The 24,987-nt window shown below is 36.2% G+C and overlaps 4 protein-coding genes across 4 annotated transcripts; 2 read left to right on the forward strand and 2 right to left on the reverse strand.

Annotated features, from left to right (window-relative positions):
- The first annotated feature begins 1,311 nt into the window (after nt 1-1,311).
- LOC106132176 (protein yippee-like 5) lies at nt 1,312-3,271 on the forward strand. The gene is made up of 3 exons (XM_013331530.2): nt 1,312-1,512; nt 2,385-2,544; nt 2,727-3,271. The coding sequence occupies exons 1-3, from the start codon at nt 1,395-1,397 to the stop codon at nt 2,812-2,814; spliced, it is 366 nt and encodes a 121-aa protein (XP_013186984.1). The 5' UTR covers nt 1,312-1,394; the 3' UTR covers nt 2,815-3,271.
- Nucleotides 3,272-7,403: 4,132 nt separating this feature from the next.
- LOC106132175 (tyrosine-protein phosphatase non-receptor type 11) lies at nt 7,404-13,442 on the reverse strand. Its single transcript, XM_013331529.2, has 2 exons — nt 13,080-13,442; nt 7,404-11,615 (listed from the first exon to the last, which is right to left on the reverse strand). The coding sequence occupies exon 2, from the start codon at nt 11,511-11,513 to the stop codon at nt 9,612-9,614; it is 1,902 nt and encodes a 633-aa protein (XP_013186983.2). The 5' UTR covers nt 11,514-11,615; nt 13,080-13,442; the 3' UTR covers nt 7,404-9,611.
- Nucleotides 13,443-14,513: 1,071 nt separating this feature from the next.
- On the reverse strand, nt 14,514-15,133 carry LOC106132166 (uncharacterized). The gene is made up of 2 exons (XM_013331514.2): nt 14,871-15,133; nt 14,514-14,750 (listed from the first exon to the last, which is right to left on the reverse strand). The coding sequence occupies exons 1-2, from the start codon at nt 15,060-15,062 to the stop codon at nt 14,514-14,516; spliced, it is 429 nt and encodes a 142-aa protein (XP_013186968.1). The 5' UTR covers nt 15,063-15,133.
- Nucleotides 15,134-15,850: 717 nt separating this feature from the next.
- On the forward strand, nt 15,851-24,957 carry LOC106132165 (uncharacterized). The gene is made up of 9 exons (XM_060944774.1): nt 15,851-15,880; nt 16,006-16,263; nt 17,160-17,436; nt 18,321-18,493; nt 20,169-20,220; nt 21,536-21,617; nt 22,824-22,971; nt 23,880-24,034; nt 24,471-24,957. Exons 1-9 carry the CDS (start codon nt 15,851-15,853, stop codon nt 24,907-24,909), a joined length of 1,614 nt encoding a protein of 537 aa, XP_060800757.1. The 3' UTR covers nt 24,910-24,957.
- The last annotated feature ends 30 nt before the right edge of the window (nt 24,958-24,987 follow it).

Consider the following 24,987-nt stretch of genomic DNA (forward strand, 5'->3'; position numbering starts at 1 on the left):
GTTCTATAAACATACTACTACTAAAGAGTACTAAAGAGATAACTCTCTTAGTCTTTTATTGTCTGTGCACTTTATAAATTTCAGTTGTAAAAAAAAATAGGTAAAAAAACTTTTTAAGTTAAACGGTTTTATGTTAAACATACATTGCAATGTTTAATATAAATGTACTAAAAACCAAAAAATAATAAAATAGATACAGTCGTGGGAATTATAAACATATGCATAGACTAGACTAAAATAAAACCGTGGGGCACGTCAATTGTCTACAAATTATAGACTTAATGTGCGATAGAAGAATCGTTTAATTCGTCGTTAGGCAGTTGGCCCGCAGACGGTGCGCAAATTACTTACTATTTTGCTGGCTAGCGAGGAATCGTTTCACTGCTCGTAGTTTGTCTTTAATCGACAAAACTTATGATAAAAGTACTACTCGCTCAACATTATGAAACCCTAAAACTCGCTTAATCGAGCTTGCTAACTTGTTTCCACATTCTAGCCCTACTTATCACACGTCCATCGTTGTCGGTTGAACAACTGCCTAATTATAGTGTAACATTACAAAACAAACATTTTAATCAACGATTGTAGACAATTGACGTGCCCCACGGTTTTATTTTAGTCTAGTCTATGCATATGTTTATAATTCCCACGACTGTATCTATTTTATTATTTTTTGGTTTTTAGTACATTTATATTAAACATTGCAATGTATGTTTAACATAAAACCGTTTAACTTAAAAAGTTTTTTTACCTATTTTTATTTTCTAGTTTTTTGTTTTTGTAACGAATAAACTCAAAAACTACTGGACCGATTTGAATGAAATTTGGCACAGGGATAGACTTAACCTTCAGGAGTAACATAGGCTACATTTTATCCCACTGCTTAGATTTTAATTTTGAATAGTAAATTGTATTCTACTTGTTGAGACCTTTCATTTGATACCCATGTTGATGGGATTGATAAAACCTAAGTTATCCGCCATTTTGTAGAGGCCGCCATCTTGGATTTCAATTTTTTATAGTATATTGTATTCTGCTTGTTGAGCCCTTTCATTTGATACCCATATTGATGGGATTAATGAAACCTAAATTATCCGCCATTTTGTAACGGCGGCCATCTTGAATTTATAATGATAATGAATAAACATAATTATATTGTCACCAAAATCCAAAGTGTATACAAAATTTCAGATTAATCGGTTGACAGGAAGAGGGTGAAATTTGAATTACTAAATTTGACCCAAGAATAAATAAAACAAACGGGGTGAGCTAAATAAAACCGTTTAAAAATACAACTGTAGGTAGGTACATAGTTTGTCAAATTTGACAGTTGTTTTGCATGTCATTCGCTGTTCGCATGTGATTTGTTTTGAAACAACAAAAATATTTACAAGATGGGCAAGATTTTTCTGGACCACATCGGCGGCAGCCGTTTGTTTTCCTGCGCGGCATGCGATGTAAATCTCACCAATCGTTCGGAGTTAATTAGCACGAGATTTACTGGAGCAACAGGTACGCACGGCAGTCCAAGTCGACATCGACAAAGCTCTTTGTTCTTGCTTTCTTTCTCGTTGTTCCCAAAACCAGCTTCTATAATCTATATTGTAATAAGTAAAAATGTATTTAACTGTTTTTTGTCTTGCAGTGTCTGTTTTACCATGTTTTTGATTTTACGAATCCAGATTACGAAATTTAGAGTGCTTCCTAATCAGAATAATATCTAGACACCTATTTCTTACATATTTAACAGTCTGTTCAACTTAGCACCAGTAGGCACCATAGTGATAATATTTCACATACCTTTCCTCATGAAAACAATTCCATTGCATGTCATTCACCTGACCTATATAAGTTTATATTAGTGACAGGATATTGTTTAAGGAAAATAGTTACCCAACTATTTCACAAGAATCACGGTTTAAACAATAAAAGAATCATCAACTCAAAAGTAGCTTATGTGTTATTCTGGGTCTTCAGCTACATATATACCAAATTTCATCATAATCGGAGCAGTACTATTTGCGTGAAAGAGTAGCAAACATCAATACATACCCACAAATTTTCACATTTATAATATTAGTATGATTCTCTAACATCTTAGAAGAGTAAGCTCCACTTAACTCTACACAAAAGCTATTATTATAAATTCTATTACTACATATCTCAACTACTAATAAAAACCACCAATATTATAATGGAACTATTGGACCGCTAGTCAATTCTTTACTCTGTAGAATTTATATCTACCTATCTAGAATTTTTTTTAAACTTTATGCATCTTGTATTTTTTTGCCACTGATAATATTTTTTTTTCTGGGTGAATGACACAAGCTTAGACCTTTTAGCCTAATAGTTTTTCATTTAACACAATGAATTTACCTCAGGTCGGGCATTTCTATTCCATAAAGTGGTGAATCTGGTTTACTCGGAGGTGCAAGACCGTGTGATGCTGACAGGTCGCCACATGGTGAGAGATGTCTCGTGCAAGAACTGCGCCACCAAGCTTGGATGGGTTTATGAATTTGCTACTGAAGAGAATCAAAGGTATTTTGTTCTCGAGACTTCTTTTTTTAACATTCATTCATATAGTCCTATCAATATCCCTTGCAGGGTAGACAGAGCCAGCAGTCCTGAAAGGCTGATTTCTTTTATATATTTGGAATAATATCTTTAATAGCCATAAAAGTTGATAAACAATATTAAAAAGTACTTTTTCTCTATTACAGATACAAAGAAGGCCGTGTCATCCTTGAAAGAGCTTTAGTCACTGAAAGTGATGGCATAGAGGAAATTCAAGTGAATAATGATGATTGATATGTTGTAAATATTAAAATTATTGTAATTTTCTATGTTTTATGTAATAGGTATGATGACAAATTTTTGTTTTGGTGTTTTAATAATTTAGTAAAACAAAAATTAAAACATTGGTGAAATAATCGCATCTATATACATAAAACTGCCGGAAAACAGAACAAACAGCTTCTTCAATTTGGAGAGCAGGGATTTTGATATATGACTTGTTTTTGTAGTAATGGTTTGAAATATATTTTTTACCTCCTCTGTTGTATTATTTGATTAAAGCTTTTTACTTTATTAAGATGTAATATAAATTCAATCAAATCATGAAAGTTGTATGTTATTCATCACATGTCATTCATTAGGTATGTCTAAAAGATTTTTCCTAGTTTTTAAGTTTATAAATAAATTAGCACTCCACAATTTTAAAAATTATTTGTTTGTCTAGAATAAATGATTAAATTATATAAGATAATGTGCTTTTGTTTTAATTTTTTCTCTTCTTAGAGAACAGAGCAAATTGGTAAAATGCATGCTCGAAATTAACCAACTCTGCACCTGAGCTTATTCTTATATTTAAAACTAATTCAATTGTTTAGGCGTCCCCTCTAAGTGGAAACTTTGTTTTTAGTTATTTCCTTACATTTGCAAAGACTAGGTAAGTATATGCCATTCCTTATTTGAGTAAAAAAATATCGACAGCTAATAAATCATTTTGAAAGCAGTCTCAACGTATTACTAAGATGCCACAGATAATATATACCACCCTTTCGTTTGATACATTTTTTTGTTGGTATTGTTGGGATATTGAATAAAAAAGCTCAAATAAATATCACATTTTATTATATTTAACACAACATATATCTTTAGCAGATAACATAAAAAGTCTCTATATTCCTTTATGCAATTTCTAAGCTCAGCTTTACAAATTGGAATCTAGTAAGTAGTTTAAATAAAATGCCAACAACTTAAATAACCAGCCTGTCTAATTGAGACATCACATCAGAAAAAATAAGGTGTTATTTATTAAAAAAAAACTCAGTTTTTATATTTTTACCATTTTGAAAACCGCGACCAAAATTTCTTCTCTTTGGTAACCCCATGATAGATAAGGAGTTGTCCATGGAATTAAATGGGTTTATCGTCGGTAATAATAGGTACCTATTGTGTAAGTTTAGTTATAACAGAAAAAGTTAAATGACATACCGAGTGGCTTTTTCAACACCAGCCAAATTTTCGGAGCAAATTACACAAATCTTAACAATTTGCCATCCTATACTAAGCTATCAGGATATGTAACTTTGTATTGAAGATATTGTGTTCCATGTGTGTTAAAAGTCATCCTCTGTAATAACTGAAAAATTTAGAGACTAAAACATTATTTTCCCGCAATAATGTCTCAATTCAACTAGCGATCACCCGAGCCTTTACAGAATTGGTACCTTGTCAATCGACACAATGACACAAGAATTTAATTTTTCCTTCATTTCATATCAAATTCCATTTCAAAAAAGATCACACGCATATTCCTTTTGAAAATTTTACTTATTGACTTTTGCACTTGTCTGTACACACATTTGCTGAGAACCGAATCAAAAACAATCTAACGGACATTTTACACTATTAAGAAATCAAAATACAAGTTAGAAATCCTAACTTATCTGTCATAATTCTTCATCTGTGGTTTTAGTTCTCAGTACGAACCGCCATCTATGGAACTTTTTAAGCACATTTGTTGGTAAAGTTTATTTCTTATTTTTTCTCTCTCCCTCTATCATTAAGGTTAACCGACAGAAAACATGTGCCTTGTTAACATTGTGAATAGTCCCAATAAGCATCCCATTGCAATAAATCAAGTATAATAAAACGATCACAGCGATACACAATGTCCGTTAGACTCATTTTCTGATTAAGTGCAACAAGTATTCAAAGTTTTCAACCATTTCATCAATGCTAAAATTACATTTTAAAAGTTGTTTATCAATAAAAATATCACTATCTTGGTTCGCAGCCCTCAAAATTCATTCAGTAATCATTATTTATGTTACAATTATCTGGTACATAATATTTAGTTACACCAGGATCCTCGTGAAAATAATTTTAAAATTATATTTTTATATCTATTATGTCCCGTTGCTAGGTAAAAGTATTAGTCTAAGAGCTACTGAACCCTCCGAGTAACGGTGTTCCTGTAAGGCTAGAAATTTGTAGAGTGATGATTCATAGCACATCAAGGCCAAAAATCATGACCTGGCAGGCATCTGCCCTGCACGTCATCATCACTTTTATTTCTTAAAATGTAAAAAAAATAGGAAAAATAAACTTCCTGCTGTAAGCTTCAAAATTTAATATCATCTATTTTATTTATTGATAATTATGAAAAAATAATTGCCAGGCGATTAGAGTAAGCACAAGTACCTGCCAGGTGCATCGAGAACTGCACATTTTAGGAAGAAAAATAAACTTTCTTCTGTAAAGTTGAAATTTAAGTATATGTTTCAGTATATCATTTAGAAGAAATGTGTACAATGACAGGCGGTTCTGAACAGCATAAGACCTTGACTGGCGAGGGGAAAGATGCTAAGAGCGTGCGAGTGTCAACGATTTTTATATGAAGACGAATCCTACTTTTGAATTACTACGCCGCATATTTTGAGTGACTTTGAAAATTTAAATTTTATATTATTATATATTGCTATCTTGAGTAATGTGAAGGAAATACTTTCGAGGAAGGTAATGTGTGTTATTTATTTGGATGCTATGCGGGTGTTGCTATACGCTCTTTTGTTTGATAATGTAATAAGTAAGTATGAATATGTACATATGTGCAAATTTTTAACGTATAATATTATTATTATACATGTGTAATTGATTATAATGTTCATTTTATGTATTATTGTAAATTTAAAGTGCAACTTGCTTAAAGCTGTGTTGCTGGGTATCGTTGAAATGATTTATACTCTTAACTTATTGGCGTCATTTGAGGTGGGTTCCTAGTTTATACTACGTAGATTGGTATATTTAAGTGTATAAGTTTATAAAGTGTTACATAAAAGGTGTATATTGTTTTCATGTGGTAATCTACGTTTTGGCCGGAAATGTGTTGTAGTGAGTAGATTAAGTCATATTCTTATTTCTTTTTCTAAGAATGGCTGTTTTTGTTTCTGATAAAAAAATGAAAAAAGAATTATCGATGCGTTTTTGTTTTCTGTTGTAATAAATTAAAAATCTACATCTAATATGGCACCAACAATTTAAAAAAATGGATCAACATTTCTGAAGTATACGAAAAATTGGGACCCTCGATATGTCAAAGCTTACCAGGATTTCTGCATTTACCGGTTGCGATTTTAACCCGTCCTTTTTAAGAAGAGGAAAAAAAAGACCTTTTAAACTATTAGCAAAATCTCATCAGTATCAAAAGGCATTTGCAGCATTAGGAAGTGCAGAAATAATAGAGAAGAAAGAAGAGATTTTTTCAATACTAGAGAAATTTGTGTGCCAAATGTACGGTTGAAAATGTCAAAAATTGAATGAGGCACGTTATGAGAAGTTCCTTACCACCTACGACACGAATAATACCAAAATATTTATGAAAAAAATAATAAGTTATGATGCACCAAATCTACCACCGTGTCAACGCGAACTGCAACAACAATTATTAAGGGCTGCATATATTACAAATATCTGGCGAAATAGTCATTTAAAGGAACCAACGTTTCTTACTCCTGAAAATAACGGTTGGAACTTAATCGATGACCTCTACGATTTCAATTGGTTTCAAGGGGATACGGTTCCCTCTTCTATATATGACATATTACTACAAGAACCAACTAATGCTGATACTGCCGAAGCACAGTCAACTGAAACTGAAGAATATATTTCAAGTAATATACAGTTATTTGATTCAATATACTATAATTGAACGCGATATTCCATTCTTAATCACATTATTAATTGATTGAAATATATTTTTCTTTTCAGAGGAGGAAGAGTCGGATGAAGATGAAAAAAGTAGTAGTGAGGAAGTGTCGGATGAAGATGCTAATTAATGTGAAAAATAATTTAAATTACATAACAATAAGTAAAAGATATTGCATCTTTTATTTTTTTCTTTCATGTCACTGACTCTACATGCAATTACGTTACGCCTGTTACTAGCACGTTCTGAGCATCTTTCCTCTCGCCTGTCAAGGTCTTATGCTATTCAGAACCGCCTGTCATTGTACACATTTCTTCTAAATGATATACTGAAACATATACTTAAATTTCAACTTTAGAGAAGAAAGTTTATTTTTCTTCCTAAAATGTGCAGTTCTCGATGCACCTGGCAGGTACTTGTGCTTACTCTAATCGCCTGGCAATTAATTTTTCATAATTATCAATAAATAAAATAGATGATATTAAATTTTGAAGCTTACAGCAGGAAGTTTATTTTTCCTATTATTTTTACATTTTAAGAAATAAAAGTGATGATGACGTGCAGGGCAGATGCCTGCCAGGTCATGATTTTTGGCCTTGGTGTGCTATGAATCATCACTCTACAAATTTCTAGCCTTACAGGAACACCGTTACTCGGAGGGTTCACTAGCTCTCCAGCTATATCTCTTTATAAACAATAAAATTGAATGAGGTATTGAACCTACTTCGCTCTTAATGTGAACGTAAAACTAGATTGTCACCTACGCATAAAAACGAAAAAAAGATAAAAAAAATATCGCACCATTAACCGTGAAACGGACCCTTACATAAAAGCACCTCAATTTTGTATTTGACAAGAATAAAAATGTAAAAACACTTCCTTTTACTTCATTTGAAAACAAAAAAAAATAGTTATAAAAAAGTAAGGTACCTAATCAAATTATACAGCTAATCCTTTTTTTTGAAACTGTTGAATGGATAGTTGAGGTTAGAATTTGAAGTACAACAAAGGTATACGTATTTTTTATATTACATATTTAAAATCGCTCAACATATTCCTCTAACAATTCAATATTTGAATAATGCCAAAGAAAAATAACAAATTCGAAATTAGCATATTCTTTTTTATATATTCTTTGTTAGAAAGATATTTTGTCGTTACACGTTTCGATTTACGGTGTCCTAGAGGCGACCGTAAATTTTCTTATAAGGGACACCATTGAAAGATTTTTTAAAATCTTTATGGTATTAAATAAAAAGTATAAAAAGTTAGTTTTTTCGGTTTACGTTTAAATGCTTTATCTACCCATAACGGAGTATATACCCACAATAAAAAATGTAACGACGCTCGGTAGAAAATAACCATTTGCTGTATAACAAGACAAAAAAATGGTATGCAAAAAAATTGACACAAATTCAGAGCTTGCCAAGAAATTCCCCAGCAATTTGTTTCTAGAGTGTTATCCATTTTTACACACAATCTAGATTTTTTTAAAAGCTAAAATTATCATCTGTTTGAACTGCAAACATTCGCCAAAATGATATCTAACAAAAAAATAACATTCTGCTTAATACAAACTCCCAATTCGAGATCACGTTGGTCGACTCTTAGACCTCTTGTAGTACAAATTTAAAGCAACAATTTGAAATATCAGGTCTCAATTTTATTTCTAAGGCGTCGATCGCACGATCAGCGGTTTGTTCTGTGGTTCAATATATAAGTGATCATTTATTATTACTTCACTATCTTAACAATTCAAAAACCTACTTATAAACCATCTGGAAGAATATTTACATGATAGTGAAAATCAAATCATAAACCATTGAATTGATAAGAATATATATAAACAGACAGGCAACAAGCGGTTTATTTTTAAACATGTTCTACGTTTTTCCAACTTCCTTCTCTCTGTATGTGATACCAAGAATATTTCACAAACAGCAGTAATAAATAAGGTATTCTTTACTTTAAATTCTTGTTTATTATATAATAACTGTATGATATGTACTCAAAAAGAATTGAATAATTAATGAAAAAAAAATCCATACAAAAGTAACAGAACTGGAAACCGCTACTCGTGTGAAGGTCGCCTAATTTATTAGTTTTAAACTACGAATAACTACCCACCGTCAACATCAATATATTCAACTCTTCAGTAAAACTATCAGTGTAATTTATTCGAATAAAATAATGTAAAATTTCATACTTTTGAAAAAATATTTAAGAATTATATTCACATATGATTGAGTCACTTAACTTCTAATTAGTGCCTCATCAAACTGTAATCTAAATATACATAATAATAATTTATTTTACAACAATTAAACTCTTCATATAAAATGATCGCGTGGTATACAGGTAAAACTTTAAGACGCCCAATTGTACAAATTATTTTAATGGATTCCCTGCCCATAGACAGACATAAAGCAACAAATGAACTTTCAAAGTCTTAAATTGATTTGCTTTTAAATATTGGTTTAGCACAGAGTTCATAATACACAAGGTTGTCATTTATATTAATCACTTATTGTTGCACATGTAAACAGGAAAGCAGCTTGAAACAATAATTTTAATGTGATGACACTATTTTGTGTTTCTTATACATGAGGAATAAATACGTATTTCATTTATGTTACATATACATAGTATGAAGAATTTACATGACTCTTTAGACGTCACTATATACCCGGCAACCCAACTTATATCAAACATTTTTGTCTTATCTTATTAATTAAAAAAGGCTGTTATACTTTTAAAAAGTCAGGGTAATAATAAAATTCATTATATTAGGTACAGTAAAATTACCACCAGTTATTGTATTAAAAATCTATGAAACCCTACTGTTCTCTTTTAAAAAGTTTTGACAGATTTGTTTTCGATATTTGCGTATCATTCATAAAAAGGGAACGCCCCTGATCGCGGACGTGGAGGGCGCGGGCTCCTTCCCCAGGCCGGTGCGTTGCTTCACAGTCTGAATGAACTCCAAAACGGCCATATAAATAAACTTGTACTGCGCCTCGTTTTGCACCATACCCGATCTCTGATCCCGCACCATTTGCACAGTGCGGTGTATATCGATCTCGCAGTCGAAACCCTCCTTCCTTATTTGGTCCAGAATCATATCAATAACAATAAAAGTGCCAGTCCTGCCTATGCCTGCGGAGCAGTGCACGCAAACCACGGCCTGCGCCGGCGGCTGCGGCCCGGTCATTATCTGCTGCAGCCTACTGTTTACCACCAGCAGGATGTTCAACACGCGACCTGGCTCCGACGGGACCCCGTGGTCGGGCCAAGCCGTAAAATGAAAATGGTATATAGTTCTTTTCGCATTAGGCTCGTCTGTCTTCGTCACCACGAAACGTCTCAATGTGTAGTCCTGCGTTGATGATTCTGATTCGTTGAATATCGCATATTTGTTCAACACCTCCGTTTTGTTCAGATCGGGCCAGTAACGTTCGCATTTGACTTTTCCACGCTCGATTTCCTTTGTCGTCATTATTATTATGCGGACGTCCTCCTGCCATATCATAGACCAGAATTGGTAAATGGTCGTAGAGAGACAGCCCTGTGTTGCTATATAGGTTTTGTTGTAAACGTTTTCGGCAACGAGGCTTTCGACCTTGGTGGCCGTCTTGGGTATCGTGGTGTTCACGTAATTGGGGTTGGCGCGTAACACGCTCGGCTCGAACGGAGGCAGGGAGGGCTTGTGCACTCCATTGCCGTAGCCTTTCGTGCTCTCTTCGGTGATCACCACGCTCGTATGGTTTGGAGAAGACTTGCCTTTATTTTTAGAGGGCGTGCCGTCCCTGCTAGGCGGTGAGCCGTTCTCATTAGCCCCGTTAATGGGATCTTGCGAATCTAAACTTCCATCAATACTATCGCATCGAATGTAATTCGCGTTTATATAATCAGAACCCGGAGGTGCATCAGCCGGTATATCTTTGAGGACAACTCTGGTGTGGTCAAATGGTATAATGTTCTTGTATCTATTTTTCCTGATATTTTCTGGTTTCGATCCCTCCATTCTGTCGAATTGGAAGTTCTCCATCATTTGTAGCGTCTCAAACTCTTCCCAGAATCCTTGTTTGTACGCCATGCTTTCAATGGGTCCTTCGGTTTCCTTTAGGAGTTGTTTTACTCTGGTGTGGAAGTGTCGTACTTGTATTCTTGTGGCGTTGAACGGTTGGATGAGTCTTAAAACTTCTCCTGAGGTTTCTACCATGGGGAAGTTTCTGTAGTGCTCTATGAGACTGACGAGGTCGTCGAACTGCTTCCCACCACCGACGTCGTACTTGCTGTCTTGTCGGCGTACGATGACATGGGTCACGCGATCCCTGGTCCGCACAGATAGAACGAAATCGCCGGGTTGCCGTTGCGACTCGCGGACGAGAAATGATCCGTTCTTTCCGTTTTCGAGCATAATTTTCTCTGCTTCTTTTGCGGTGAGCTGTCCGTGGTACCACCGCTCCGTCGTGGGGTCGGCACAATTTAAAGGGGTTTTCAGTCTAATAACACTTCCGTTCTTTTCTCGCAGTTGTCCCTGATTGTCCATGTAGTATTGTACGAGTTCGGAGAGCGTTGCAAATTTCTCTCCTCCATAAAGGTCGAGGAATTCTCCATTGTTTTGTATCTTGATGTGGGTGACTTCGTCCCCGCGGCGCACCGACAGTGTGAAGTCTCCCTTGTTGCTCATACTGGGCCTCGCGAGGAAGTACCCGTCCCGCCCGCACTCCATCAGAAGTTTCTCTGCGTCCACTCCGGTCAACAAGGGGTGGAACCATCTTCGGGTGATCATCTTACACTAACAAAAAGCACCGATACTTACTATACTATGTCACTATCAGATTAATTTTCTTCTGTCCCGATTCTCAATGCTCCATACATCTTCTCCAATCATCTGGAAAGAGTAGAAGGAATCTCTTTATAACACAACTGCATGTGAAGCTGTTTTGACTATGAACTAATATTATTATGATGGTTGTGCTATATTTGCTGTAAACAAGGTTGGAAATGCTTTATGAGAAACAACAGAATTGAGAAGTAATAAATCGACAATAGCCGTCAAACAATACAGTACCTATTGTTAGGTATCTGTATAGAGGCAATTAAATATTGTTATTTATTTGTAGTACTTGCAAATAGACAACTCAAGGACTTTTATGCTTCTACTGGTACTACACTGGAAATTAAAAGGATCTTTTTATTGCTATGTTGAATTAATAAAAAAAAAAAAGTATGCTTTGCATTGTACCAATAATATTATATTAATTAGGTGGTGTGCCCATTTAATCAAAATTATAAATTCAAATGATTTTTTCTTGACCTGGGTCTGGAAATTATATTGTTTTAGCTGGCTTTTATCGATTTAGTGTGTTGTTTTCTTTCTATTACATTTTAGGTAAAGATAATCTAGGATTCCTGTAGATCCTTGAATAAATGAATAACTTTAAATTGTTCATTAAAATCATAATTCAGTAAGGCATAATAAATTTCAATAATACAATTAGTGGTCTTAAAACTTCACCCGTGATACATACATGCCTATAAAAACTGCAAAAAATGTATCTACATATGTGGCATGTGCAGATGAATTTGACAGGAGTTTAGATGATAGATGTATGTGTAATTTGTACCGAACTAAGGCATCAGAAGTAACTAAAAGTTGCTCGTTGTGGAAAAAATCTAAACTACGGACAACAGATACACATACTTTTTATAAAACTCATTGACCCAATCAAATGACCTAGAGATGTGAAATATTATATTATTGCCATGCACTTGGTATTATATTGAATTGGGGGGAAAACTAATGTATTTCATTCAAAAACAGATGATCCACAAATTTTTAAATAGGACTTTTTATAGTAAGTGACAGTAAAAATTTTGCCACATTAATGCATGGCGTGTCCCAAATCCTGACTCAGGGCTTGGAACATGCTATGGGTTAAGTTTTGTTCGCATACACCCACTTGAAGCTGAAAGCTGAGAATGCAATCATGGATGCCAACTATGAGAGGAAAATTATTCCATGGTTAGTTTGCTTTTGTATGTTTTCACTACACTTTACAAAGTACTTACACAATTGTTTTCCTTTTAACTTGGGAAATGGAATAGTTTTTGTTTTTTGTAGAGATGTTACTATGAAAATTGTAAGAATGAATATTTTTCAAGAATACAATGAATCAGTCTTTCCATACAATTGTATACAATCTCTACGACAATAATATGTGATGATAGCCATGACTATAAGTACCTACATGAACTGAATACCCAATACCACAAAGAGATCATGATTTTACGCTCGCTTCACGACAAACAGTGAAACATTGTTGCTATTCTAATTATAGAATGATAAACTTACCTCATATAGACACCCGTGCGAGATACAGCACCCGCTATTCCCTTTTCAATAGGAATTTTATGGATCGCACTGCTGTTGCTATGCTGAGTTAAGATTTTTTTTGAAACTCGGTTTTCAAGGGCGTATTCGCCAGTACACTAACACACATGTACATGAATCTAAATATTATAACCTGATAAAAATTATATGTCCAAGTAGCAAATAAACAAATTAAATGTTACACAAAACAATTTTTCACAAAAAGCTGAGAAAATGTCTAATATTTGTGGGTGCTCGCGATGTCTAATTTTACTTGCTCTGTTCTTCTTTCGCTTACATTGCCATTGCCAGTTTACTGCCACTTGCGTTCTGTCATCGTGCCGATAGGATGGCAAGCAAAGTTTTTGACACATTCCGTTTCTAAACGTAACGTACTGTGAACGGACTATCGACTACGACTCATGGACGTAATAATACTACGACTAGATATCCTTTCGTTGCTAGTAACGAATTATATGATAGGTAGGTACTATTTTTTACACATTTGGAAAAATCATTAAAAGTCTTACGAGTATCTTCTTATTTATCCAAATTGTATATAGTGATATACATTTTATTAACTAAAAAGACAGGTCAAACAGCTCCCGAAAAATTTAAACAAGAGTCCCTTCAAATTTGACCGTGTGGGCAGAAGTGTAGCGTCTGCCTTTTCTCTTATCTAACGAGCTTATACATATTAATTTTATAAGCTCTTCTAAAGTGATCTATACATTACCATAAACTCTCCATCATCTTTAAAATATACAATTATTGAATGGCATCATCGAACTTCCGTTTTCTCATGGATAAACTGAAAAGAGTAGGTACCTATCTACCATATTAGAATAGCGTATAGATACTTAATAGTTTCATTTAAGTTGGTCAGAGTGGAAAGACAGTAATTAAAAGCACTTTTATGTGCCATCGCCATCCCAGAACACCGTGCCGAGAGGTCTTTTGCGTCACTCTAAAGTGAAGAATGCAATTAGATATCTATACAATTTTGAGGCTACCTACAGACCGATTTAATTAATTTATTAACCCGAAACTAGTATGACGAAGAAACAGCGCGATTATCTACTAGTCGCATTTATTCTGTGGGCAAGAACGCATCTTTCCTTTTTTTTGCTTATAAGTCGATGCCAGGCGAAGACTATTTTTGAAATGCATTAATTTATTTTTCTCAGCTTTATTTTTTTTTTAATTAGATGCGAAGAGTCGATCTACTGAGAATGAAGGCGATCACGGTACGGCACTCTTCCGGCAAAGGAAAATAGGTTAGGGATCGCTTGCAAGGGTTGCTTCGAGTAAAACCTCAATGAATCAAATATATTAAAAAAAATTACGGCCGGCAAAGTAAAAACCTTAGTAATACATGTTTTAAGTTTATTCATTACAAAATAACCATAACAATATTTAATTTTCTTCAGTTCCTGACGGAGTTTTAGATTTGCCAAAGTAACTAGACAGAACTTTCCTCACCGGCATTCTCTTGGTTTGACCACTTGAACATTCTCCTTGTTGATTCGTTACCTTATTCCAGTGATCAGTAAAAGTCTGGCGTCTGAAAACTTTTCCTAAGGACTGCCATTTCAGTTCAGGCGCTATGTCCTTGTCTTCAAATTTCTCTGTACTACCAGAAGAGTGATCGCCCTGAGAATAAGAATATCTTAGAATATAGACGGCACTGCTTTATTACGTAATTTGAATAGGACATAGGTTACTATTTCTGATGGATGCAGGCATAGGTAGATAATTTACCAGATTACTTACATCGTTAGATTTAGTTGATCGAAGCTGATGGCGAAAAAAATTGGTGATAGATTTCTTCCACGTCTTCGGATTTTTTAAATTTATTTCTAAGCTACCAGTGCCTTCTACTGGGACTTTCCTACTCTTTTTTGGGCAGGTATCCTCTTTAGGAACATTTTCTTTTGTAACTGTTTCTCCTTCAGGGCAAAGCATTTTAATAATATTGAAAAATCTTCTGAACTTTTCACATAAACGTATTCAAAATTATTTTAAAATTTGTCAGTTATGATGTGACAGAATTGCAAACGTAAAATATTTGACTTGTTTAAAAAAGGAAAATATATTTTTTCGACTTGCGATCATAGCGAACCTCTTTATCTCTACGATAATAACTCCTTTTATTCTTACGCCACGGGGCTATTCACTATCTATGATTATGTATTTATTTTATATTATTTATATTTATTTATTTACGCCAATAATACAACGGTGGTTGGTGTAACCATATCTTAAAGTATTTGGCAAGGAATTCTTATATAAAAAAATCTTGACAGTCCTCATTTCAAGTAAAAAGGATAAATAACAAGTATAAAATGTGCAAGAAATAAAGAAGTTATAGAAACAAACAAGTTGAAGAACATTATTTTCACAAAATAACAAAAATGTTCTTATAATCGTTATGACATGATCGGGAACATTAACAAGGCATAAGTCTTCTCGGGTATCTCCTTTGATAATCCTAATGAGTCATATTTATTTAATATTTAAGTACAACTTAAAGTAATCTTACTCTTACTACTTACTCACCTTCAGGACCATCCCATACTCTATGGTAGTATGTCTTAGCCTCAAACTCGGTCTGAAAATAAAAAAAAATTAAGCTACTGGCAAAAGCGGGAAAATCATATATTGCGCCGGGGATAGGAAGGAACATTTCAAAGCACTCTTTTATTTTACAAAATATTTATACATAACACTAATCTCGTAAACATTAGACGAAAATGCAGGCAATAGCAACTCCTATGACTCAGGTAATATTTCGTGCTATTTCAACATTATTTCAACATTAGTTATTATAATATGTACCTATGTGGAATATAGTGACGGTAGTTGATTATTTTACACCCAAGTCAAATTGTATACTATTTTTTTGCAGGCCATGAAAGAATGGACCAAAATATTTCCAAAAAATATGACTGAAAACTATACCAGCTCAGTAACATTTATGAAACAGCTTACAGTGGTGGCTATTAGCACAATAACATATTTGAAAAATTTTCCGGACGATAGTTACACGCTGGAACAGTTCGCTGGGCTAAAACTTAGAATTTTGAAGAAAAAGTGTAGGGATGAGTTTGCCGATTTTATCAGCACAGCTCTAACGCAAGCTTTTGAGGCCTTTGATAAAAAATATGTAAGTAGATCCATGCACAAGGCTAGTTTATGTCGCATGCGGGTAGTAATTTGGATCACGGATCAGCTCATTCGCTAGTTGTTTGAAAGAAATTGATATAATGCGTGATTTTATCTATATCTATACTAATATTATAAAGCTGAAGAGTTTGTTTTGTTTGTTTGTTTGTTTGTTTAAACGCGCTAATCTCAGAAACTACTGAAACGATTTGAATAATTCTTTCACTGTTAGATAGTCTATTTATCGAGGAAGGCTATAGGCTACATTTTATCCCAGATTTCCTACGGGAAACGTCAACAATGCAGGTGAAAGTTGAATGAGTCGGCCATCTGCGAGCTTTCCACGCGAACGCTGCGCAAACCAACAAAGATATAGTAAAACAATGTACTAAAGATGTGAAGTACTCATTTTTTGCCACAAAAAAGTCCGCGAGAGCATATATCTATCTCTTAAGGTTTACTTACAATAACCACTTTTATGTTAATTTTTTAAGATTATTTTTTCATTATAAACATAAGTTATTTTGAAACCAATTTTCTTTAATTCAGTATTAATCCTTATCAAAATAAATATGTTTATTACTTTCGGCTTTTCATGTAGACTAAAATTGCCATTTACAGTATATAAATCAGACGAATAGGTTTTGAGATATAGTCGTTATAAGCATTTTGCAGCGAAACATTTAATACGGCGAACCAGCGTTCTTCCTAATACGCCTGACCGCCTGCAAAAATAAATATGATGCCCAAAATAAGTATTTCACGCGGACGAAGTCGCGGGCACAGCTAGTGTATGTATAAAATCTGTATGTATCTCCCTCCGAATATCGATTTATATTCGGGCACCTTTTCGTTTTCTAGAAAAAAAAAAACTACACCTAACACCATTACTTCCAGTTACACCAACTAGCGCTATGTTTCTACAAAGACGAATTCACAACGGAAAATCTGTTAGAGTATTACATCTTCGAGTATTCTTACAACAAAGATGGGGTGTCCATGAGTGTCCATTCAAAAACTCGGGACAGCGAGCGGAAAACAAGCAAATTCACTTTCGATAATGTCCGAGACAGGACTGTCCAGTTGATTCGAGCTTGCATGGTCATCATGCAGACAACGCAGCATAATTCCATTGAGTTTTGCGACGTCAGCTTAAGGCTCTATTATAATGAAGGTATGGATAAAATTAACATACATACATACATATGGTCACGTCTATATCCCTTGGGGGTAGACAGAGCCAACAGTCTTGAAAAGACTGAATGGCCACGTTCAGCTATTTGGCTTAACGATAGAATTGAGATTCAACTAGTGACAGGTTGCTAGCCCATCGCCTAAAAAAGAATCCAAATTTGTAAGCCTCTATGTAGTATTTATCTATTATAAAATATAGTATCGTTGAGTTAGTATCTCTTAACACAAGTCTCGAACTTACTTCGAGGCTAACTCAATCTGTGTGATTTGTCCCGTATACCTATTTATATTTATTTATATTTTGCGTATAACAGTTGAACCAAAAAATCGTGTTACGATCGCTATGCTCCACCTTTATCAGTTGCTTACAATGTGTAGATTTTCTCTCACGATGTTTTCCCTGATCGAAGCATCTGTTAGCATTCATGTACAGTCGCTTGTACAAAAACTATAACATAAAATAAAGATAGGTATGTTTCTAACTAGTTCTACATTCATTCATGTTTTTTAATGTAGACAATGTGCATTCGTCCACGATTTAGATTTAAGAGATCTATATTTGTAAATTGACGTCCGATGAAAATGCTGCAGTGTAGTTTGTTCCGCCGCTCCTTCTACACATGCGCTTCGGAAGCGGTAGCAGTTATAATTAGATTTAAGTGATGCGACGTCAATAAGTGATACCTTGTATCCAATTTTGAAAATAATTAACGTCCGATGAAAATGTTACAGTGTAGTTTGTTCCGCCGCTCCTTCTACACATGCGCTCTGGAAGCGGTAGTAGTTATAATTAGATTTAAGTGATGCGACGTCAATAAGTGATACCTTGTAACCAATTTCAAAAAAAACATTCTATTCTCGTAGACGCGCCTCCAGGTTACAACGTATCAGGGTTCACAGCCGCGGGTCCATCGGAAGACCACATCGGCGAGACCATAGAGCAGGCCATAAAGCTTGGCAGCGTGGAGACGCCGTACCATAGAGTGATGGCCAGCTCCTTTGTGAGAGACAGCCTGCTTGCCAGCCACGAGGCTATCGTGAGTTGTTCACCCGATACACTGAATATGTCACGTCTGTATCCCTTACGAGGTAGACAGACTCGAAGACCACGTTCAGCTGTTAGCCTTACTGATAGTATTAAGATTAATATAAAGTGACAGATTAGAAAAAGAAGAATCCCAAGTTTATAAGCCTATCCCTTAGTCGCCTTTTACGACATCCATGGGAAAGAGATAGAGTGGTCCTATTCTTCTTTCTATTTGTGCCGTGTGGTTCTCGGAAGACCACATCGGCGAGACCATAGAGCAGGCCATAAAGCTCGGCAGCGTAGAGACGCCGTACCAAAAAGTGATGGCCAGCTCCTTTATGAGAGACAGCCTGCTTGCCAGCCACGAGGCTATCGTGAGTTGTTCACCCGATACACTGAATATGTCACGTCTGTATCCCTTACGAGGTAGACAGACTCGAAGACTACGTTCAGCTGTTAGCCTTACTGATAGTATTAAGATTAATATATAAAGTGACAAGTTAGAAAAAGAAGAATCCCAAGTTTATAAGCCTATCCCTTAGTCGCCTTTTACGACATCCATGGGAAAGAGATGTAGTGGTCCTATTCTTCTTTCTATTGGTGCCGTGTGGTTCTTGGAAGACCACATCGGCGAGACCATAAAGCAGACCATAAAGCTAGGCAGCGTAGAGACGCCGTACCAAAGAGTGATGGCCAGCTCCTACATGAGAGACAGCCTGCTTGCCAGCCACGAGGCTATCGTGAGTGGTTCACCCGATAAACTGAATATGTCACGTCTGCATCCCTTACGAGGTAGACAGACTCGAAGACCACGTTCAGCTGTTTGTCTTACTGATAGTATTAAGATTAATATAAAGTGACAGGTTAGAAAAAGAAGAATCCCAAGTTTATAAGCCTATCCCTTAGTCGCCTTTTACGACATCCATGAGAAAGAGTTAGAGTGGTCCTATTCTTCTCTCTATTGGTGCCGTGTGGTTCTCGGAAGATTACATCGGCGAGACCATAGAGCAGACCATAAAGCTCGGCAGCGTAAAGACGCCGTACCATAGAGTGATGGCCAGCTCCTACATGAGAGACAGCCTGCTTGCCAGCCACGAGGCTATCGTGAGTGGTTCACCCGATAAACTGAATATGTCACGTCTGCATCCCTTACGAGGTAGACAGACTCGAAGACCACGTTCAGCTAAGTGGAAGAATAGAGATTTAGACAGTGTCAGGTTGCTGGCCCATCGCCCAAGAGTAAGAAACTTTTCCTTTGATAGACCTTTACAATTTACCCGAGAAGAGAAGCAGCTGCGTTAGGTATTGTAAATACTTAACATAACATATAATCACGTCTATATCCCTTGCGGGGCAGATAGAGTCAACAGTCTTGAAAATACTGAAAGGCCACGTTCAGCTGTAATTAGCTGTTTGCCTTACTGATAGAATTTAGATTCATATAAAGTGACAGGTTGCTAGCCCGTCGCCCTTAAAGAAGAATCCCAAGTTTATAAGCCTATCCCTTAGTCGCCTTTTACGACATCCATGGGAAAGAGAGGTCCTATTCTTCTTTCTATTTGTGCCGAGAACCACACGGCACCAATAGAAAACAATAGAAATGGTTTGTCATCGTCTTGCATCATAATTACTCGATATTTATTCGACGCACACGCAAGTTGCAAATTTGTATGTTTTGTTTTCAGCCATCCCAGAACGCACCAATGATGACGCAAAATGACGATGACGATTTTGAAGGTATGTACCTCCTTTATTATCATTTAGTTTTTTGTTAAATTAACGAAATTCGGGATATTCCTGTATTGACTTCATAGATATTCAGACAGACAGCCCTCTGGTGATAGTAAGACTTGCTTGCATCCTCACCACTCTGGAAAGCACCCAAAGTGCGCCTTTAACCTAGTGTGGCGAAATCTATACGCCACTAGTCACAAAAATAAAAAATGGAATCACGCTACGCTATCAGTCATAAACAGAGAAAAACCTAAATCGCGCAAGCAAAGATTTCACGGATTGGAGCTATATATACAACCTCCGACACAACATCGTCGAAGCCGCGGTTCCCCAGGCATCACACCTAGCCTGGCGGAAGATCTTCCCTTTGGTGGCGGTCGAGCCGAATCATCGCTCCCGCTACACTTGGATCCTGGATGGGGTGAATCAGGTTTTAACACAAAGCTTCTACCATTTGACCTCCACAACCTTTGCAGGGGAACCCAACCCGTATTGTATCATCGATCTTCCAGTTGCCTGAATGTGCAGGTTTCCTCACGCTTCCTCTTAACGTAAAAGCATCGGTTAGCACTAAAACTAACGTACGTAACCCAGAAAAGAGGTATTGGTGTATGGCTAAATTTAGATTTGAACCTGTGCCTTCACGAACATTGGTCACCTTATCGATTTGACTACACACGCTCTGTCTTCCCAGAAATTTGTGTCCTGTTACAATTGTTCTCATTGATGGCCTCTGTGGCGCAGCGGTAGTAGGCTTGTCTGTAATACAGTAGGTCCCAAGTTCGAACCTCGGCTGTATGTTGATTAAGACACAATTAAGTGTTTGTTGTAAAATATAGTATCGTTGATACTATAAAATTAGTATCTCGTAACGTGCCGTGTGGTTCCCGGCACCAATAAAAAAGAAGAATAGGACTACTCTATCCCTTTCCCACGAATGTCGTAAACGGCGACTAAGCGATAGGCTTATAAAGTTGGGATTCTTCTTATAGGCGATGGGCTAGCAACCTGTCATTATTTGAATCACAATTCTATAATCAAGCCAAAAAGCTGAACGTGGCTTACCAGTCTTTTCAAGACTGTCGGCTCTGTCTAACCCGCAAGGGATATAGACATGACTATATGTTTATATGTAGTATCTCGGTAACAAAAGTTTCGAACTAACTTCGAGGCTTACTCGATCTGCGTAATTTCAACTGTACATAAAAAAAATTGTGAGCCTATAGCCATCAGCTTTTTATTATTAGAGTTCTTATAAATTTTGAAATCATATTACACCTGGTCAGCAAGTTGGCTTAGAATTTAAATTCTTCATTAGAAGAGGCGAACGCTTGGAGCGAGAGCCGGGTACGATGTCCGTGCAACAAACGAGACGAGAACGTGTTGATGCTGACGTGCTTGTAAGTAATTTTAACATACAATCTCGTTTTCATCCTTCATAATAATAAAACATTGTTATCTGGGGACACGGCAGTGCCCCCGCCAAGTCGAGCAAAAAAAAGCGGCACGGCCGAGAAAAGAATGGTACATTCGAGAAAAGAATGGTACAAGCAAGAAGCAATTCAGGCTATTTTCGACCCCCCTATAATTTCGTTGTGGATAAAACAAGAAGCCTGAATTTTCAGTGTTCGATGTTCAAGTCGATCTATTTATTTAAAACGTAAGACTATTGGGATGGCAAAAATAACTATGATTTATATAATTGTTAATATTATCTGAGACCTTAAATCTTCACACATTTTAAACGTAAAATATTTTTAATATTAGCATGATAATAACTTATGTAATAACTTAAGGCAGAAGGTCCTTAAAGTAGAAACTAAATAGATTAACCGACTTGGTATTACATGGATCTCACAACTTTTTACGGTACAAAGACTGAGCTGCGAGACTTGGGTTTTTTTACAGGATGTTTTTGATGGCATTTCGTCTACCGGTGTCATGCTTAAATATCTTCATCATAGCCTTAAGCACTTTGAATTGAAACCTTCAACTTGCGTACCAATACAAAAAGCCGCCATCTATACTAACATTATAAAGCTGAAGAGTTTGTTTGTTTGTTTGAACACGCAAATCTCAGGAACTACTGGTTCGAATTAAAAAATTCTCTTTGTGTTGAATAGACCATTTATCGAGGAAGGCTTTAGGCTATTTATCATAACACAAGTCTAGAACTTACTTCGAGGCTAACTTAATATGTGTTTAAAAAAAAACTATTGGCAGCGAAGAAATAATGGAAAATGTGAAAAATACGGGGAAAGTTATTCATCCTTGAGGGCTTCAATGATGCCCAAAATAACTATTCCATGCGGACGTAGTCGCGGGCACAGCTAGTCTTAAATTTATGTCGTTTAGTTAGAAAGTTCCTTCAAATGGACGAAAACGGACCGACTGACTTACAACAGACAGAATAAATTACATATCGTTTACTTGGTTGACGCCCGTAAACGGTATTAACTTACCAGCTTTAGCTGAGACTAGCTGTGCCCGCGACTTCGTCCGCGTGGAACAGTTATTTTTGCCATCCCAATAATCCGTATCTCTCCCATGGATATCGTAAAAGGCGACTAAAGTAGATGCTCATAGAAATAAGCACCCATCCTTAGCTATTGCAACACTCGCCAACACGCGGAGTGTTTCGGCGTGAGGAGCCCCCGCGCGGCGGCGCACTGCTGCGAGCGCTGCGCGGGCGCGGGCCGCCAGCGGAGCCCTACGGACGGACAGCTGGCCGAGCTGCCGCCCAGGAAGAGGGAGGTATTGTGACATTTATTCTTTGTAAGTTATTCTACATACATACATATGGTCACGTCTATAACCCTTAAGTTATTCTCCCGTGTGAATTAAGGACCATCTACATACACACATATGGTCACGTCTATAACAGGGAAAATAAACTTGTATGACCATCTACTAATGTGGATAAATGGCGATTAGTTTTTAAGCGAAGTAAGCTTTTTTGTGACATTTCGATCACGTCTGTATCCCTTGTGGGATAGATACAGCCAACAGTCTTGAAAAGACTGATAGGCCACGTTCAGCTGTTCGGCTTAATGTTAGAATTGACATTCAAAGAGTGACAGGTTGCTAGCCCATCGCCTAAAAAGAATCCCAAGTTTGTAAGACTATCCCTTAGTCGCTTTTTACGACAGTCATGGGAAACAGATGTAGTGGTCCTATTCTTTTTTGTATCTGTGCCGGGAACCACGGCCATCTAAGTTATTCTCTCGTGTGAATTTAGGAGCATCTACATACATACATATGGTCACGTCTATAAAAGGGAATAATAGACTTGTATAACTATACTAATGTGAATAAAGGCTCATGGCGATTCGATTTTAAGCGAAGTAAACTCTTTTTCTGATATTTATTTATTTTTACAAACGTACATATACATATATTATCACGTCTGTATCCCTTGTGGGGTAGATATAGCCAACAGTCTTGAAAAAGACTGATAGGTAGGTCACGTTTAGTTATTTGGCTTAATGATAGAATTGAGATTCAAATAGTGATAGGTTGCTCACCCATCGCCTAAAAATAATCCCAAGTTTGTAAGCCTATCCCTTAGTCGCCTTTTACGACATTCATGGAATGGTCCTATTCCTATTCTTATCCTATTCCCATAAAAAGATGATTTGAGAAAATCCCTTTGAAAATTCTAGTGTCTGTGCATATTCCGTCGCGCGCTTATGTACCTGACTCGAGTATCGGAAGTGACGGCGGAGAGTGTTGCCAGCCATCTCGGCATCACCAGTCTCAACATGGCGAAGCTGATGAAACTGCTTTATTTCCACGGTATCTTGCTTGACGGACGAGAGTGAGTATTTGTAAAGTTGCAAACATAGGTACTTACACTTTTAAAAGAGGGTTGTAGGTATTAAGAAAAAATAGCGATAATTCTTCTTGGCTTCCATTTATTTATATCTAGAACACACTTTAAACTATCTGTCATACGTTGACATTGACGTATGATCATGTCTATATCCCTTGCGGGAAAGACAGAATCAACAGTCTTGAAAATACTAAAAGGCCACGTTCAGCTTTTTGGCTCAATGATAGAATTGAGATTCAAATAGTGACGAGTCGCTAGTCCATCGCCTAAAAGAAGAGTCATAGAGTTCATAAGTCTTTTCCTTAGTCGCCTTTTACGTAAAAGCTAAAATAGTCCTATTCTTTTTTCTATTGGTACCGAGAACCAGACGGCACTAAACTATTTGTATATAAAAAAAATATCGTTTAAATTTTCCTTACAGTTCCGAGGCACCAAAAAAGGTTCTCACAGAGAAGTTAAACGCAGTCATAAGTAAATATTTTCAAACATCAGAAAACAACATTGTAGATCGGCTCTTAGCCGAAACTTTCGCGTCACAAGAAAGTACACCCGATCCAATTGGGGACGTACTAGAACCTTTAGAGAAAGTATCCCTTCAAAACACCGACACTCTCGGTCGGGTTATAGACAATGTCGCGCGATCCCCCGTCGTCGAAGATTCGACTTTATTGCAATACAGAGAAGCCGTATTATCGAATTATCAGCGCGACGAAGAATTACCTCTAAGCGGATCACATAATCCGGTTAAGGATATGGAGAATTTGGGTAAGAAATTGGGAAAGAGGAAGACTGATGATGGAGACAGGCCCAATTTGAGGTCAGCGAGTCTCAAAACTAAGAGAGCCAAGTTAAGGGCGTAAGATCGCTGTCTCATGTAGACTGTATCTGTAAGAAAAGAATAGCGATATAGCGTGTTTGACAGTTCCTTATTTGAAATA

The sequence above is a fragment of the Amyelois transitella genome, chromosome 6, assembly GCF_032362555.1.
Source record: "Amyelois transitella isolate CPQ chromosome 6, ilAmyTran1.1, whole genome shotgun sequence".
Lineage (NCBI taxonomy): Eukaryota > Metazoa > Arthropoda > Insecta > Lepidoptera > Pyralidae > Amyelois > Amyelois transitella.

What these genes read in the sequence shown, in the direction of transcription:
- LOC106132175 (XM_013331529.2), bottom strand. Translation starts at nt 11,513, where the DNA reads ATGATCACCCGAAGATGGTTCCACCCCTTGTTGACCGGAGTGGACGCA.
- LOC106132165 (XM_060944774.1), top strand. Translation starts at nt 15,851, where the DNA reads ATGCAGGCAATAGCAACTCCTATGACTCAG. An exon ending in TTGCCAGCCACGAGGCTATC is followed by an intron (nt 18,494 to 20,168) that starts GTGAGTTGTTCA and finishes TTTTGTTTTCAG; the next exon opens with CCATCCCAGAACGCACCAAT. An exon ending in TGCCGCCCAGGAAGAGGGAG is followed by an intron (nt 22,972 to 23,879) that starts GTATTGTGACAT and finishes TGAAAATTCTAG; the next exon opens with TGTCTGTGCATATTCCGTCG.
- LOC106132166 (XM_013331514.2), bottom strand. Translation starts at nt 15,062, where the DNA reads ATGCTTTGCCCTGAAGGAGAAACAGTTACAAAAGAAAATGTTCCTAAA. An exon ending in GATCAACTAAATCTAACGAT is followed by an intron (nt 14,751 to 14,870) that starts GTAAGTAATCTG and finishes TCTTATTCTCAG; the next exon opens with GGCGATCACTCTTCTGGTAG.
- LOC106132176 (XM_013331530.2), top strand. Translation starts at nt 1,395, where the DNA reads ATGGGCAAGATTTTTCTGGACCACATCGGCGGCAGCCGTTTGTTTTCC. An exon ending in GAGATTTACTGGAGCAACAG is followed by an intron (nt 1,513 to 2,384) that starts GTACGCACGGCA and finishes AATTTACCTCAG; the next exon opens with GTCGGGCATTTCTATTCCAT. An exon ending in GCTACTGAAGAGAATCAAAG is followed by an intron (nt 2,545 to 2,726) that starts GTATTTTGTTCT and finishes TCTCTATTACAG; the next exon opens with ATACAAAGAAGGCCGTGTCA.